At 38.9% G+C, this 18,314-nt stretch overlaps 1 protein-coding gene across 3 annotated transcripts in view; it reads right to left on the reverse strand.

Moving 5' to 3' along the window:
* The window catches only part of Dcaf6 (DDB1 and CUL4 associated factor 6), a 117,517-nt gene that overhangs the window by 56,236 nt on the left and 42,967 nt on the right, over positions 1-18,314 (reverse strand). For all 3 annotated transcript variants that reach the window (XM_029478272.2, XM_021161509.3, XM_021161442.3), the window contains exons 6-10: positions 15,994-16,129; positions 10,452-10,666; positions 4,113-4,206; positions 2,368-2,487; positions 589-846 (exon numbers count right to left, since the gene is read on the reverse strand). In XM_029478272.2, coding sequence (XP_029334132.1) covers positions 589-846; positions 2,368-2,487; positions 4,113-4,206; positions 10,452-10,666; positions 15,994-16,129 — 823 coding nt within the window. The remainder of the gene's footprint in view (positions 1-588; positions 847-2,367; positions 2,488-4,112; positions 4,207-10,451; positions 10,667-15,993; positions 16,130-18,314) is intronic.

Raw genomic sequence — 18,314 nt, forward strand, 5'->3', positions numbered from 1 at the left:
ATAGATTTTATGAACTGATATTTTTGACTAACATCAAGTACTATAAAGATAAAGAATTGGTAAGACAATTCTTTTTCATAAACATAGTAGGAAAATAATTCTTCTGGCAAAGTATACTACATTTGTGAGAAGGGACCACTGCAGGTTCACTATTTTCAATATACTCAAAGTACTTAATAATTTGAAGAAAAATTGAAAATATAAATACAATGGAAATAATAATAATGAAATATATTTTCTTGTTATTTTAATAGAGACATAGAACCTAGTAAATGTAGAACAGTATTTTGGTTAATAATGGTTTGTAAAATAATCTTTCAGTGTATTATACTATGTCAAAATACTACCTGCTATTACCTTAAATAAAATTACCTTATATAAATTAAAGATTCACTATTTGTAAAAATTCATGCAAACTAGACACACTTGAATTTTGTGTTTAAGTTATGCTTGTATATTAAAAATGATTTTGATTACTTATTCCAGCAAGAAGTTACTATAATTTAGAATCTTTTAGAACAGACTAGGTGTTCCTTGGTGTTCAGAGATCAGCATATGAACAACCGACTTGAAGAATAACATCCTCACCAGACTGATGATGCGCATGGTGTCCAGATGCCTCAACAGACTGCCTCGGTTCACTGTCTGGGGAAGACAGCAACGAGCTGGAACGAGGGCTTTCTATGGTGGCTGTGGCCGCCTGAGCAAGAACTGGATCTGTAGAGGATGTAGAAGGCTGAAGAAGTGCAGCTGGCGTGTCTACATCCATTGCAGTTTCACACACTTCCAAATTAGGACTTGATGGAACCGTAGGAAGAGTTGACACATCTGGCTGATTTGTTCCACCTTCATAAAAGCACATGTTAAAGCAAACCCAAGTTTCTAAAAGATCTATTCATTTTTCAATTAGATGTATGAGTGTTCTGGTGACATGAACCTACGTGCCTGCAGAGGGCAGAAGAGGATTCAGGATCTCCATAACTGGAGTTTCTGACAGTTGTGAACAGCCATGCGGATTCTGGGAACTGAACTCAGCTCACCTTCAAGAGCAGTGAGTATTCTTACCAACTCTTAATTGCTCTTGATCCATCTTCTCCAACCTCAAACTCAAATTTCAAATGAAAAAAAAAATAAACACAAAAGAAACCTCTACAGAAATATTCTGAAAACACACACCAACATAAAATTTCAGTGTTCTAATCAGTCTTATGTCAACTTGACACAAGCTAGAGTCAGCTGAGAAAAAGGGAACTTCAGTTGAGAACATGCTTCCAGAAGAGCTAGCTATATATATAAGGCACTTTCTTCATTAGTGATTGATGGAGAGGGCCCAGCCCATTGTTGTTGGTGTCATCCCTGGGCCACTGGTCCTGGCTTTATAAGAAAACAGGCCGAGCAAGCTAAGAAGGGCAAGCTAGTAAACAGCACTCCTCTGCAGCCACTGCATCAGCTCCTGCCTCCAGGTTCCTGCTCTGTTTGAGTTCCTGTCCTGTCTTTCTTCAAGGATGAACAGTGATACTAAAGAGTAAGCAGAATAAACCCTTTTCTCCCCTGATTGCTTTTGGTTATCACAGCACTGGAAGCCCTAACTAACACACTCAGCGTATCAGTTATGGCCACTGGTGGTTTGGTCCACTTATTCAAACAGTCTAATCAACAGGGATAAGAATAAATGACATATTCTTGTGAAAATAATCAATCTTGGGCCAGAATGATGGTTAAGCAGGTAAGGAAACTTGCTGACAAGCCGGACTTAGTTTGGAAACTGACCTCCACATGCACACTCACACATATATACCAAGTTGTTTTCTGACCTCCACATGCACACTCACACATACATACACATCAAAGAGATAGATGAAAATTTTTAAATAATTACTTTTTCTAACTATATACATACACTTATCTTTAAAGCTTTGCAGACTTCCAATTTTCAAAGTGTATTGGAAAGGGACTTAAAAATCTTTTGTTTTGTGTATTTTGAAATAAGTTAAATAGCTGGGTCTAGTGGAATCAGAAGAGAGTTATGACTACATTGGTTACAAAATGCAGTTCAGTTATCAGTTAGATAATATCAACAAAAACTATCTACCAGCTGGGTGTAGTGATGCACAACTTTAATCCCAGGACTCAGGAGGCAAAGACAGAAGATCTCTGAGTTCAAGGCCAGCCTGGTCTATAGTGCATGTTCTAGGACAGCCGAGCTACACAGAGAAACCTTGTCTTGAGATGCAAATAAATAAAGTAAAATAAAATAAAATAACACACAGACCAACCACACAAAATCCAAAAACAAAAAAGAAAAAGCAGCTTTGCCCTAAGCAGTTTTGCCAGCTCTCTAGTGATTTAACCAATAAGACAAATTACCTCTGGGCCGAGGTCTTCCTCTTCCTCTGTTGCTTTGTGCAACTTCACTTGCTTCTTCAAACCACCTTGATAACATATCAGACATTCTCTGCATCAGTGACACATTGGGACTTTGCTCTCCTATTACAACATAAATTTTATCAGTAAGTTTAGCAAAAAGTCAGGATCTTTAAATAATACAAACACCTAGATCTGTAGATCTGAAGGCCTAGAAATCTAAAATTCTAGAAATTAAAAATTAAATTGCCTAAGTAATTTTACATGAACAGATAAAAAGTTATCAGAGTCCCATCACATTTTACAATAATTACATGAGTAAGTACCTGTGTGTCTCCTCTCCATCTATGCCTGTTCCTAGGTAATTTTCTATCTCCCACTCTTGCTCCATCACTTGTCTATTTACACTTAGAAATGTGCTCTGGGAAGAGCTTATTAACTCCAAGTGGAATAAATTGAAGGAAAGGCTTGCTTTCTCACTACATTATCAAACACAGACAAAATAACCTTGGGTCTTTAATTTCCCTAAAACAATTCTTATTAGTTAGTGTAAAGTTCCAGGTATTTGATAAGATTAAGTCCATTCAGGGTTGTATGGCCTCAGGTAGTTGCAACTACCTGACAGAAAATGTATTTTGTCTTTTCAGTGTTACATGTTTTCTTAGTTCAAACAAATATATTTGTTTGCTTTTCCTCTTTAAGGGCATTTTATTTTGTTACACCATGGGAAATATTAAGAACATTTTATGTCTTACAGTGTTGAGGATATCAAGGGCATTTTAAAATGGAAGTATAAAAACAACACTCATGTGGCTTAAGCAGGGAGACTTGGGAGTTATGATTAGTGTCACAAGCGTCCTGGAAGCCAGTGTGACTAAATAGCAAGGAGAACTGTCAGGGGTACAGAGCAAGACACAGGTTCAAAAGTCAAAACAAACAAAAAGTATGAGGTTAGATTAAAAATGTAATAATTATACAATTATATAATTCTTTCATTTGGTTTGTTTTTTGAAGACAGAGTCTCTTCATTCTATAGCCCAGGCTGGTCTGGAAATTACTATGTAGTCCTTGAATTTATAATAATCTTTCTGCCTCAGCCTTCAAAGGCCTGGGATTACAGGCATGGAAGCCGCCTTTACATATTGTAACTTTATATTTTAGAACATTATAAAAGTGAACCAAGGATAATATACTTAGGAATACTGTTTTGATTATAAAAGGTCTAATAATAGTTTGAACACAATTTTGGTTATAGATTTGTTAAATAAAATATATTCAGATGAATTGTTTTAAAGTTATATATATATCTACATGTATGTATGTACATGCTTATGTATATGTATCTATGTATATAAAGGTTAAATATACATATCTAGTGACTCAGCCATTCCACTTCTAGGAAATTATCCTATGATGTACTAGCACAAATTTACCAAATTATTCTTATTAAGATTTTATTGTAGCATCATTTACAATTGAAAATAATGGAGATAAGGGGTAGAGAAATGACTCAGAGGTTAAGAGCACTTGGTGCTCTTCAGAAGTACTCACGTTGAGTTCCCAGCATCCAAAAGGTGGCTCACAACCATCTATGATTCCAGTGCCAGGGGATCTGATGCCTCCCTTCTGACCTCCACCACAGCACAAGGCACAAGATAGTATACATGCAGCCAAAAGCACTTATATAGACAAGATAAATAAATCTTTAAATACCACATGTCACAAAAATCTGGCCAAAATATAGTTACCATCTCGTTCTCGTTCACTTTCTGGCCGTGCTCTGGGACCAGTATCTGACCAATCACCACGAAGTCTCAAGCGCTTAACTGGAGGCTGTCGTAACTGAAACGTAATCAATCATAAGCAGATTCTATGTGAGTCTCAAGAAGAATGGGTTTGTCAGACACTATTGCATACACCAGCAAGATTTGGCTGACAGGACCCTGATATAGCTGTCTCTTGTGAGGCTATGCCAATGCCTGGCAAACACAGAAGTGGATGCTCACAGTCATCTATTGGATGGAACACAGGGCGCCTAAAGAAGGAGTTAGAGAAAGTACCCAAGGAGCTGAAGGGGTCAGCAACCCTATAGGAGGAACAACAATATGAACTAAGCAGTACCCCCCCCCCAGAACTATGTCTCTAGTTGCATATGTAGAGGAGAGGCCCTTGGTCTTGCAAAGATTATATGCCCCAGTACAGGGGAATGCCAGAGCCAGGAAGCAGGAGTGGGTGGGTTGGGGAGCAGGGCGGGGGGAGGGTATAGGGGACTTTCTGAATAACATTTGAAATGTAAATGAAGAAAATATCTAATAAAAAAATTTAAAAAAAGAAAAAAATGTTGCCATTTCAAAATTAAAAAAAGAAGAAGAAGAATGGGTTTGCTTTCAGTTTTTATTCTGGTGATAGGGTTTGAATCCTTGTGCATCCAACGTAAATACTGTACCACTAAATTAATCTCTAGTCCTCAATTCTTACAGCATACTTTAATGGAGCATTTCCATCCCCAAATTGTCTTTAAGTACAGAAATGAGATGTTAGATCAAATGTTACATGAAACATTGCTAAACGCTGTCTCAGTCTTCCACAGTGCTTGTGATGACAAGCACTGGTGCTACAGTCCATCCTTGCTATCTTCAACTGGAAAAGCACAAATACAAATACAATTCCAAACTGTATGCATGTAAGCTAGGTTTACTAGTGCCAGTCTGCAATCCCAGGCAAGGCAGGAAGATCATAAATTCATTACATATTTAAGCTATGAATAACAACAGCCTAAGAAACTTACTGGCATCTTGTCTCAAAATTAAATAGAAAAAGAGAAAGAGGAAGAGGAAGAGGAAGAGGAAGAGGAAGAGGAAGAGGAAGAGGAAGGGAGGGGTGGTAGTGGTGGTGGTGGTGGTGGCTGTCTAGATGAGATACAGTTCTGTGGTAGGGCATGTCCTTCAATTTAATCCCCAGGAAGGGAGAGAAGGGTGTAAACTGGGAGAGAAGAGAAAAGGTAGAAGTAATGAATAAACCACATATAATGACTTCTAATCACTGTCCAGCTGACAGCAGGACAGTCAATCACCTTGACCTACCACACCACAATGATAACATTTTTTTACCTTTCCTTTTTTTTTAAGATTTATTTATTTATTTATTTATGTATTTATTTATTATATGTAAGTACACTGTAGCTGCCTTCAGACACACCAGAAGAGGGAGTCAGATCTCATTACAGATGGTTGTGAGCCACCATGTGGTTGCTGGGATTTGAACTCAGGACCTTTGGAATAGGAGTCAGTGCTCTTAACTGCTAAGCCATCTCTCCAGGCCTTTTTTTACCTTTCTAAAACAATTCTCTAGGTCTCCCCAGTATCTATTCCACTCATTCACCATTGCTTCAAACTTGCTCCATTTTCTGCCACTGTTCTTACCAAGTAACTTTTTCTCCTACTTAAAACAAAACAAAAAACCAGAAGTACCATACAACCCAGCTATACAATTCCTGGCACATATATATGTGTGTAAGTGTGAGTGTATGTGTCTCTGTGTGTGTGTGTGTGTGTGTGTGTGTATGTGTGTGTGTGTGAGAGAGAGAGAGAGAGAGAGAGAGAGAGAGAGAGAGAGAGAGGAGAGAGGAGAGACAAGAGAGATGAGAGAGAGGGGGAGAGAGAGACAGACAGACAGACAGACAGACAAAAGGTTTTCATGGTCTTCCACAGAGATAGCTTGCTCACCCATGGTTACTGCTGCTCTACTCAAATGAACAGAAAATGCACATTGCACATGTGATACATAGACGCAATGAGATACAGTTCATCTGTAAAGAAAAATGAAATAATGGCATCTGAGGGGAAAAGATGGGACAGGAAAGTGTAAGATCAAGCAAGGAACACAAACTAAGAAAAACCTGCATGTTATGCCGCATATGTGAACCTAGCCTACAACAGAGATGTGTGTGTATTTGTAAATTTGTATACACACATGGAAATGTAGCTAAAGTTCAAAAACGTAGAAAGGAGAACAAGAAAGGGTTATATTTGGTGATGAAGGTGGAGTGTAAGCAGAAGGATGCATCAGCGATGCAAGCAGATATGAACCTAATTACTTTCTAATTTTTGTAATAACATGAATTCAACTTCCCATGTATTTTTATATCCCCAAATAATCCAACATGTGTCATTTATTTGGCAGTGATTATGAACAGTTTTCTTTTTAATCCCATTCACCACTAGAGCAATAACAATTAGATGTGACTAGTCTTACTGACCCACTTGAAAGGGGATTTTTTTCCCCCAAATTTGTTCTACAATATACAAAGTATGGCTTAAAAAAATAAAATAAAACACAAATTTTCTCACCTGAATTCTATGAATTCATTCCTCCTTGCAGCTTCCTAACTCCTAGCCATTCTCAGAGTCTGTCAGTCACGCTCTCTAAGCCCATGTGCTCCCTTGTGCTTCCTACTGCCTTTCTTCAACCCTCAAACACCTTGAGTCAATAGTCACTCTTCTCTTCCTCTATCCATCTCTTCTCACAACATGCTGAAAGTTCCTTTACTGATGCAAAGGAAACCTGTTTCCCGAGAGCTCACATATCTCTTTACTTCACTATGAGGCATGAAGACAGCGTACATTTACTCCACTATTGCTCTCAATCCAACATACTCAGTGTTTCCCTTGTGTTTTGGCTTTTTATCTTTACACTGCCAAGGTCACCAAATTTTCTAGTTTGCTATCTACTGCTGTGATAAACATCACCAAAGCAACTTGGAGTGTAAAGGGTTACCTCACCTCGCAGCTTATAGTCAATCATGAAGGGGAGGCAGGGCAAGAGCTCAAGCAGGAACCAAAAGAGAGTACATGGAGGATTGTGACTTGCTGCTTTGGTCTCCATGGTCAGCCTGCTTCGTTATACAACCCAAGAGCACCTCCCCAAGAGTGGCAGGGCCCACAGTGGGTTGGGCCCTCACACATCAGTCATTAATCAAGAAAATGCCTCCATAGACATGCCCACAGGACAAACTAATGGAGGCAATTCTGTAATTGAGATTCTCTCTTCCCAGGTATATCTAGGTTTGTGTCAAGTTGACAAAAACTAACTTGTACAACAAAGAATAAACAGTTGCCAAATTCATGGTATTGAGTGATCATGGTAAATGGTCATTAGTGGAGGCTGGTGAGAGACAGGCTGTGGGTAAATAAGGTAAATAAATGTTTTTGCTGCCAAATCTAATGACATGCATTCTAGGAATCAATATAGGGCAGAAAGAATAAACTCTTAAAAGTTGTCCTCTGATCTCTGTATGTGTACTGTGGCATGTATACAGATGCATACATACATATGTACATATACACAAACATACAAACAAGTTAGAGGTAAATACTAAGCTCAATAATCAATCAGCTTCCAAGTCAAATAGCACCTCTCAGGGATTACTGTTACCGTTATCTGCTTCTAGAATCCTTTAATCATCTCCAAAAGAAATCCCATTCCTATCAGCAGACAATCTTCACCTGTCCCTTCTCAAAGGTCTAAAAAATCATTAATCTACTTTCTCTCTCTAAAGATGTGTGTATTCTGAACAAGACTTCATATCAATGGAATAATACAAAATGTAAACCCTATCAACGGAATAATACGATATGCAGCTTTTTGTGTCTTTTTCACTTAGCAGGCTTTCACTGATTAATATGGTAGAGTATCAACAGTGACAATTGCTGCATTACTTTGTGGATATATATATATAGTACTTAACTATATACTTTTAGAAGTTGATTGTGACCAAGGAGGCATCTTAGTGTTTCCCACATAAGCATGAGGACCCGAGTTCAGGCACACCTATAAGCCCAGCACTGAGGAAGGGAGTCAAAGACAGGAGGATGCCTGGAGCTTGCTGGCTTAAATGAAGGAGCCATGTCTTTATATCATCATTTTCTTAAGTTTAACATAGAAAAAAAGTGTATAGAAGGTGCCTAATAAATAATTTCTGGATTAAGAATAGCTGATCTAAAATATTACTGTCAAAATTTTAACAAACCGTCAAATGAAAAATTATGGAAATTAAGAAGATAGCTCCTTAATTTCATACACATACATTAACTATTGGTCAAATATGAGTATCATTTATTTTTAAATTCAGATTTTAAAATTATTGTCTTTAATTTGGTTAACTAAGAAAAGCATTTCCATAAAAATGATTCAGCATTTTCCCTGATGACATAATCATCTAAGGAGTCTATGATAGCAAAGTTGGCTGGCCCACTTAAAATGTCTGCGCACTTCCAAATTTTTCATTATCTCTCAGTCACAGAGTTTGACTGCAACTGTACTTACCTACATATCTCAAAGGGAAATTATATAGCAGCAACAAAATGACACAGCAGAATTCGTTTTCAGCCAGTCCAAAAAGCTCATAAATAGCTTATAATTTTCCTACTTTATATAAACTTCTTGTCACACTTAATATCCTAAAACTCACTTATAAAATGATTTTTTTCTCATTTTATAATAACTGTCAAGCTCAAATTCTGGAGGTTAGACAAAAGCCAGCACTCATTAGGAACTTGTAAAGCCTGTTCCCCTCTACCAAAGGAATCATTTCCTTTTGACCAGCAGAGGGGACAAAGGGCTATGGTGGTGCCTATTAGCATACCAGACTCCAGGCTCCCTCAGTATCACTAGTAACTTGTTATACATTTCAAAAGTCCATGCTGGTATTGGCTTTTCTTACCCTAAATTTCTCTAACTCATGGGCTTCCCTCCGCTCCCCAGCTTCTCATTTCTCCTTATAACCCAGCTACTTTGGCTATGCTCCCTCCCATTTGTCTTCCTCTCTTATCTTCACCTCTCACTTTCCCTACCCTCTCTCTCCTTTCACTCCAGTACTCTCTCTGCTCAGGATTTTTCCAGATACCTCTGGCTGAACTCTCCTCCCTCATATCTACAACTAAAACCTTCCCCTCAACCATACCTGAGAGTGGTAGTGCCATCAGTTTATACACAACAGAATTTAGTTTACATCTCATGAGAATTACACATTCTTCCTTTAAATGTGCAAAATGTTGAGAATATAGCTCAGTGCTTGCCTATCATGTGAGACCCTGGGTCGAAAGCCCAGTACCACAAATCAAACAACACAAGTTCATTAGCAGACATTTAGCTAGTACCAAACCAGTATTAATAATTAATTCATCTGCTGGGCAGTGGGGGCACATGCCTTTAATGTAAGAACTCAGGAGGTACAAGGAGGCAGATCTCTGAGTGTGAGGCCAGCAGAGGATGAGACATGCTTTTCTGGCCTCTGGCATACAATAAGCATGCACATGATGCACAGACACACATACAAGCAAAACAACTATACATACACAAAAATAACTTTTTTAATTAAAAGTATATCTATAAGCAGTTTTAAAGGTCAACATGGCTGGCACGTTAGGAAAACCGTAATAAGCTAAACCAAACATGCTCTCATAGCTGTACACTATCTAAAACGCACTATTTCTACCTTCCCGCGTTTATATTTTGGTCACAGTAATTCAATTCTTACATCCACTTTTATATAAATACCTTCTTAAACTTCCCCCACTTTCACATATATATTTTATAGAATGTACCTATGGCTATTGTCACGTGCTATTACTGTGTGAAAAAGAGATACAAGCGGGAGAGAATGAACTGCTGCCTACCTATAGTACACTCAATGGTAAGGGGTGGCACTTGGTACATCAGCACACCGAGTCTTTTAGACATCTATCATCACATTTTCTACTGTCTAACTGACTTTTCTCCAAGCATCTACAAAGTTAACAGTTTTCGTACTTCTTTTTAAACTTAGCTCATTTCATTCCTACAGCCCAATTTATTATCCTATTTTGTTATATGTTCCCTAAATCATAAATTCTTTGGAAATCAATGCATTTACTTATTTATTTGAACGATTAACTTTCCATTTCTATTTTATTTTTGAAACAGCATCATATGTAGCTCAGGACCTCAAACTTAGTGTGACCATCTTAAACTGATCATCTATCCAGCCTTCCCTTGGGAATTGCAGGCCTCTCACTAAGAAGAAAGAATCTAGTTTTGAGGAAACTTACCTCTTCTCGCCTCTCCTCTGCAGAAGGAGTTTTAAGTTCTCGTGCGGTATCATCTTTGGGGTCAAAAAGATAGATGTAATCTGAAGAATAACTGACAAGAATCTCTTGACCATCTTCACTGTAACACAGTGATGTCACTCTGCATGATTTGTTACTAAGATGAGAAGGTATAAAGCGAGCAACCATTCCAGTAGTTCCTCGGCCTGCATAATTCCCTAAATAACAGGAATTTAGTCAAAATTAACACTGTTATATACATTAAAAACTCATACTGAATTATAAGATACGTGTAATAATGTAGCAATATAACTCCAAATTACCACTCTCTCTATCTTCAAGGTTTTCTTTTTAACAGTTATCTTAGTCAGGGTTTCTATTTCTGGACAAAACATCATGACCAAGAAGCAAGTTGGGGAGGAAAGGGTTTATTCAGCTTACACTTCCATACTGCTGTTCATCACCAAAGGAAGTCAGGACTGGAACTCAAGCAGGTCAGGAAGCAGGAGTTGGTACAGAGGCCATGGAAGGATGTTCTTTACTGGCTTGCTTCCCCTGGCTTGCTCAGCCTGCTCTCTTATAGAACCAAGACTACCAGCCCAGAGATGGCCCCACCCACAAGGGGCCTTTCCCCCTTGATCACTAATTGAGAAAATGCCTTACAGTTGGATCTCATGGAGGCATTTCCTCAACTGAAGCTCCTTTCTCTGTGATAACTCCAGCCTGTGTCAGGTTGACACAAAACTAGCCAGTATAACAGTCAAGAATTTCTAACAAATAAAAGAGAAGAGTATAAAGATAACCCATGTACCAGTTTTCCTGCTCTGACAAACACCAAAAGCAACTTGAGATGGAAAGGTTTAATGTGGCTTATATTCTCAATCACAAGCCATCACTGAGGGAAGTCAGGGCAGGAACCCAAACAGGAGCACAGACAGGAACCATGAAGGAAAGAAAGCTCCTTACTGGCTTTCCCCCCTGGCTTGCTCAGCTACCTTTCTTACATAGCCCAGGTTCACCATGGCCTACATCAATTAGCAATTAAGAAAATGTCATATAGGGATACTCATAGGCCAATCTGACTGAGATAATTACCATTTGAGATTCCCTCCTCGCAGGTGTGTCAAGCTGACACACACACAGAGCATATTTAAACAAAAAACTCCTTTATCATAATTAAAAAATCCAGATTACATGATTTGCTGAAATATCTTTTTTTTTTTTTTTTTGGTTTTTCGAGACAGGGTTTCTCTGTGTAGTCCTGGCTGTCCTGGCACTCACTTTGTAGACCAGGCTGGCCTCGAACTCAGAAATCCGCCTGCCTCTGCCTCCCGAGTGCTGGGATTAAAGGCGTGCGCCACCACGCCCAGCTGCTGAAATATCTTTTTTTGGTTTTTTTTTTTTTTTTTTTTTCGAGACAGGGTTTCTCTGTGTAGCCCTGGCTATCCTGGAACTCACTCTGTAGACAAGGCTGGCCTCGAACTCAGAAATCCGCCTGCCTCTGCCTCCCGAGTGCTGGGACTAAGGCATGTGCCACTATGCCTGGCTGAAATATCATTATTAATAGCTGATTTATGCACTAAATTATCTTCAAATTTCTCATTCAAATTATGATCATTTCTATAACAGCAAACGTAACACTTAGCAAAATCGGTTGAATATAATTCTCATTGTCTATTGGTTACTTACCTATTTAATCAATTATTTTAGAAACCATTATCTATTTTTTGAATAAACATATTACCAGAACCCTTTAAAATAACCTCATTAATTTATAAGTGCCAGGATATTAGAATCACTTCTTTGCTTTCACATAGAGCTCAAAATGTTAATAGGTTTAGGGTACAGTATAAACAACTCAAGACAAAGTTAGGCTGAAGATGAAAATAATATGCAATGTAAAATATCATTTTCTATGGCAAAGACCTTTCTTACCATTTACAAAAATTTGAGATTTTTAAAAATTTATTTTTATGTTTATTGGTATTTTAACCACATGTGTGTGCACTGCCCATGAAGACCACAACAGAGCACTGGATCCCCTAGAATTGGAATTACAGATAGCTGTTAACCACCACAAAGATCCTGGGATATATGTACATATATCATGAGCCATTGTGCCAATAAACAAAAACAATTACTTGGCTTTCCTCAGTTGCGATAGTTATTTTAATTTAGGTATTTTCAGATTATTGATTTAATTATGTAGAGTATTACTAGACTAGGAAGAAATCTCAGTACATTCAACAGAATTGTTGCTTAAAATCTTCAACAATGTGTTCTTCTCAAGAACACAAGAGGGCTGGAGAGATGATGGTTAAGTAGCCCAGAGGATGTGAGCCTGATTCTCAACATGGGTTGCTCCAGTGGAGTCCCCACTACCTCCATCTAAAAGGCATTCCCTGAGAAAGCAGCAGGAGCTGCAAGGCCAGCACTGGTCCTCAATATACCCAACTTGCAGCACCTGAGGCACAGCACAGTGGAACACAGGGGCCAGGAACTGCCAAGAATGTACAACCTCACTCTACAACAACCCCAGGCTAAGAACATGGAGGCTGCTGAGACCAAGGCTCTTGCCCACTCGCTCACTCCCTCACTCCCCCTCACAAGCACACAGTAGCACCACAGAGAACTGCTAGAGCCTGAAGGACCTAAGAACTTCACCTTTCTACTCAGTGGAGCTGTGCCAGCACCCAAATTCTTTTTTCTTATCTTCTATGTGTAACTTCTACTCTTGTGTTTATGTCTCATAATGGTTTTGCTTTTATTTGTAAATTGTTTAATGAGGCTTTAGGACTGTTGTTTATGTTCATCCAACTGGTTTACTCTGAGGCATTCTTTACTATACTCTTCAGCTGCATCTCACATACTCCCCACTCTTCTTCCTAGATTGATTTTACTTACTGCGATGGTAGGGATGAAATGAAGGACATGTGCATGCCAGGCCAATACTCTACCACTGAGCTGTATCAGTGTGAAACCCTGTTATTTGGCTGCATGGTGGAGACTAGCTTTGAACTCCTGCCTCTGCCTCCCATCCTGGGATTGCAGGCACTGACTACCATGTCTTGTTTATAATCCCAACTTTAATAACTCTGGTAGTCTTCAGTACAATTCAGTATGATAGCAGAGAGTTAAATTGGCTAGGAGTGCTAAATTCTAAGGATCCCAAAGCATGGTCGAGTCTTGTCCTGCTAAAAATATAAATTGTCTTGCTTCTGTTGAGAGCAATAACTAAGCCTATAATTTGATATTATCTTACAGTTTCACCCAAAATGTGCATATTCAAATTGACAGGACTCCTTATCACAGTCCCAAAGAAAAACTCTCCCAGAATGTAAAGGCCTGAGGATGGGAGGAATGGTGTGAAACACTGTTTTGAATGTGGCATTGCTCCTGCATCCATGGACTCACATAACTGTGGTTACCTGCACAGAGTCAGCCACTGACAGTCAAGCACTAACGGTAGCGCACGCAGCATGTGAGGCCTCACCTCTGGCTGAAGAGCTCCTGGTAGTTAATGGGGCAAAGGAAGGAAAGGAATTTTTCTTCCAAGATGTAGCCACTTGGAAATTGCCAAAGTAACTATTGAACTCAATAGGCTATTGAGGGACAGTGACATGAAAGTAGGAAGGACATGTTGGAAAAGAAGGATTTCAGGGGAATGAGAGGATACAACAAAAGAACAGAGGGATAAAAATGATCAAAATATATAAATGTGTGAAATTGTCACAGAATTAAAATTTATTAAAAATAAAACAGAAAAGCTCTCATCTAGTATTCCTTCCCACTTGATATCTAGGTTGGTTCTTACTGGCACTGGTGGTTTCTGCCCAAGTCCACCTTTACTTTTAATAACAAATGTGAATATATATTTATTACTCATTGTTGTATAAATGTACATGCACATGTATAATGCATAATCTTTTTAGTTGGACTTGGGCATAATGAAATGTAGCATATATTGATTCTGCTTAGCTTAGAATGCTGTGAATATTGCTGCAGTGCTGAATTTAAGTCTGATTTTGTAACTGCATGGGCAGCAAAGGAGATAGTCCAAAGAGACTCTTGTGTCTCTCTCTGTGGCTTTAAGATGATTAAAACAATGGGTCCCAGAGAATTAGAATTTTCCTAGGACTGGAGGCAGGAAAGGCTAAAATCCTGGTGACAGCTGGAGATGACTATGACTTCCTGACAGAGACTTTGCATAATTCTGCCTATACTGTACACCCCTACACTTCCCGGCTTTTGTTTCAGCCTTTCTATAAAATTATAATACTGATACAGAAAAGGCAGAGAGAAAGTAGGAACCCTTTTCTCCAGAATATGGCCAAAATGTAAATAAATCCATTTTCCTTCATCAATATGCCTCCTAATTACTTTCAAGGAATACTGGTTTTATAAACTGAAGTACTCTTGTGAGACTGCCAAAAATTGGCAGCAATTATCATAAGGCAAAATGGAGGCCCAGAACAGATTCTCCCAAGTCTCTAGTAGTCTCTAGTAGATATACCCTAAGACATCTTGATTTCAGAGAGCTAAACTCTAGAAATGAAAAAAAAAAACCATTTCTATTGTCTTAAAAGTCACTTTGGTAACTTATTATGGCAGCCTTGGGAAAGAAACATTTTTTTTTCCTTTTTTTTTTTTTTTTTTTTTTTTTTGAGACAGGGTTTCTCTGTGTAGCCCTGGCTGTCCTCGAACTCAGAAATCCGCCTGCCTCTGCCTCGCAAGTGCTGGGATTAAAGGCGTGCGCCACCACATTGTTATAAATCTCTCCTCAGGTTTATTTTATGTGTAGAAGTGTATGCTTGAGAGTGTATGTATGTGAGTGCATACAGGTGAGGACATGTGCATACCACATGCATTCCTGGTACCCTCAAGAGTGAGTTCCCTGGAACTGGAGTTGTAACCCATAATATGGTGTTAGGAACCAAACGTGTGGCTCTCTGTAAGAGCAAAAGTGCTTTTATGCTGAGCCCTCTTTCCATACCCAATTTTATTCTTAATAATGGGGAGGGGGTATATGTGTACCTGGATGTAGGTGCTCTCCTAAGGAGATCAGAAGATTACATATCAGATCCCCTAGAGTTGGATGGCTAAGAGCCATCTGCTACAGTTGTGAGCTGTCTATCTTGAGTGCTGGGAACCAAGCTCTGGTTCCTGTAAAAGCAGTAAATTCTCTTATCCACGGCACCCTCTCCCCAGCTCCTGTTATGAATTGATAAACTGTGCGAATATCATCCCAATAGTCTTTCTTGCTTTCTTTTTGAGATGAGATCTCATGTAGTGCATGCTGGCCTCAAACATGAATGACGCTGAACTGCTGATCTTCCTGCCTCGAGCTACTGAGTACTGAGATTACAGCCACACACCACCATGCCTAGTTACCAACAACAGCATAGTTAAGACTTAGTAACATACTGCTCCTCTTAGAATGATCGATATTATTTAAATAATGCAACAAAGTTAAAAACTATGTAAATGTAAAAATAATATAAAGATTTCTTTGAACAGTCTCAAATTTTGCTTAATATTTCCTCACCTGTAGCTCTTGTGCCCAGCATTCGCCGATCATAAATCCGTACTGAGCTATCAGAACAACCCACAGCAAGGTAATATGGTACTGGGGGACAAATAGCCACAGATGTGGCAGCACGCCTACAGTTGATTAAAATATCCTAGAAAAGACAGACACAAGACCAGGTACATATAGATATATAGAAGTGAATAGTCTACTTTTAAAGCATTTTCCATTTAATTATAAGAAAATAACCTACCTCAGACATTCTAGTTCAGTCAGCAAAAACAAAAAGGGAAAACACAACAAAATGGTTTTCTTGTAACTGATTTTTAAAGACTGTCAGAATTTATTTCTAACATATTTACTCAAAAGGGAAGTTCAAAATATTATTCATATTACATACATTTACAAAGTTTATAATTCAAACAACTTGGGAGTTGGGAATTATTCCACAGTCACCAGACTTTCTTTATAATCTTTGACTACACATATGATAAGCTTTACCAAGAAAATAATTCTTCCACTTCTTCATCCTTGTAGTATTATGAGAATGTCATTTAGAAAAGCGTACCTGTGTCTTCCTAAAGTGTGGACCAAGACCTTGTTTAGAGACATTTGGAAGAATGAGTTTTAGTGCCCACCATTCACTAGGAAGCCTGGAGCCCCTCACTGTTCAACCCTCTTGCCCTTCTCATTTATATGTCTGGAGCCAGGCCCACCCTGGTCCTGTTCTACTAACAGTGCTCACAGGCCCCAGCACTGATGGTGTTCACTGCCCTGAGTCTGCACAGGGTCCCTTTCGGCTTCCTTCTCAGGTGGTCTATCTGCCCCCTCCCCTCTGGGCCACTCCTCAGAGAGAAGGGATTCTCTCTCCCTAGTAGCTTTTATTCTCGAGGGGTACACTCCACAATATTAAAAATAGCTTTTAATTCTTTGGGAAAATATATATAAAATGTGTCTATGAAGATATTATACATACACATTTTTCCTCAATACTGAGATTCAAACACAGGGCCCTTAGCATGCTAGCTACCACTGAAATAAACCCCTGGTCCCAAAACACCCAATACTTAAAACTTATTTCAGAGTTTCCTATTCAGTGTGTATATGCCTTTATGTATGTATGTGTGTGTCTATACACACACACACACACACACACACACACACACATATAAAAAACATATCTAAAGAGATGAAAATTTTGTGTTCAAAATTTGTTCCTACTTTTGGTTTTCTGCTTCATCTCTTTCAAGGGCATATTCTTTCGGTTTTTTTTTTTTTCAGTCTTGATTCACTGGCTACTTAGCAAGTAATCAGCTTGATTAGGAATGATTCTTGGCTTTGTTTTCTTTCTGCTACTTTTCAGTAAAAACAGTGAATAATTTCTTTATTTTATTGACCACTTCAGCAACTCTGTGAAGATTTACTGTTCTCTACATACTATATGACAGAGAACTCTTGAATGAAGCTCTCTAGGGCCAAAAGAATTTTTCAGGCCTTTTATAAGTTTTAAATATTATTAATTTATAAAAAGTAAGTAAACAGATGTTTGAGACATGGACTAAATTTGATTGGTAACACACTGATAGAATGCAATTTCTTTAAAAAACAAAACAAAATAAAATCTTCTTTTAAAAGATGGATAGAGCTTGGGTTCCCGGATTCCACCGAGACTAGTGAGAGTATGGACTACAGAGGCTAACTCCTTCTGGGACAGGCAGAAGTCACAGAGCTTCTGGGGCAGACCATGTTTCTGGCTCCAGACACCCTGCACCTTCCCTGCCAGAGGAGAGGTATTCACCCCGCCCAGGAGGGCTTTGCCGGAGCACCTGGGGGAGACATCTTGGTTCCCGGATCCCACTGAAACAGGTCTGTGCAGGTAAGAGTATGGACTACAGAAGCTACACAGATTCAGGGACAAGCCCTGTTTTAGGCCTTCATCTTATACCAGGAGGCAGGTCCGAACTCCAGATATCTGTGCACATTCCCTGTAAGAGGAGAGCTTGCCTGCAGAGAGTACTCTAACCACTGAAACTCGGGAGAGAGCTAGTCTTCCAGGTCTGCTGGTATAGGATAACAGAATCACAAGAGGAACAATCTCTAACCAGAGACAACTATAACAACTAACTCCAGAGATTACCAGATGGTGAAAGGCAAATGCAAGAATCTTACTAACAGAAACCAACACCACTCACCATCATCAGAACGCAGCACTCCCACCTCAGCCAGACCTAGGCACCCCAACACACCTGAAAAGAACTCACTTAAAGAAATACAGGAGAACACTGCTAAAGAGTTACAAGTCCTGAAAGAAAAACAGGAAAACACATCCAAACAGGTGA

The sequence above is a fragment of the Mus caroli genome, unplaced genomic scaffold (genome assembly GCF_978045245.1).
Source record: "Mus caroli unplaced genomic scaffold, Mus_caroli_1 scaffold_1, whole genome shotgun sequence".
Taxonomy (NCBI): Eukaryota; Metazoa; Chordata; class Mammalia; order Rodentia; family Muridae; genus Mus; species Mus caroli.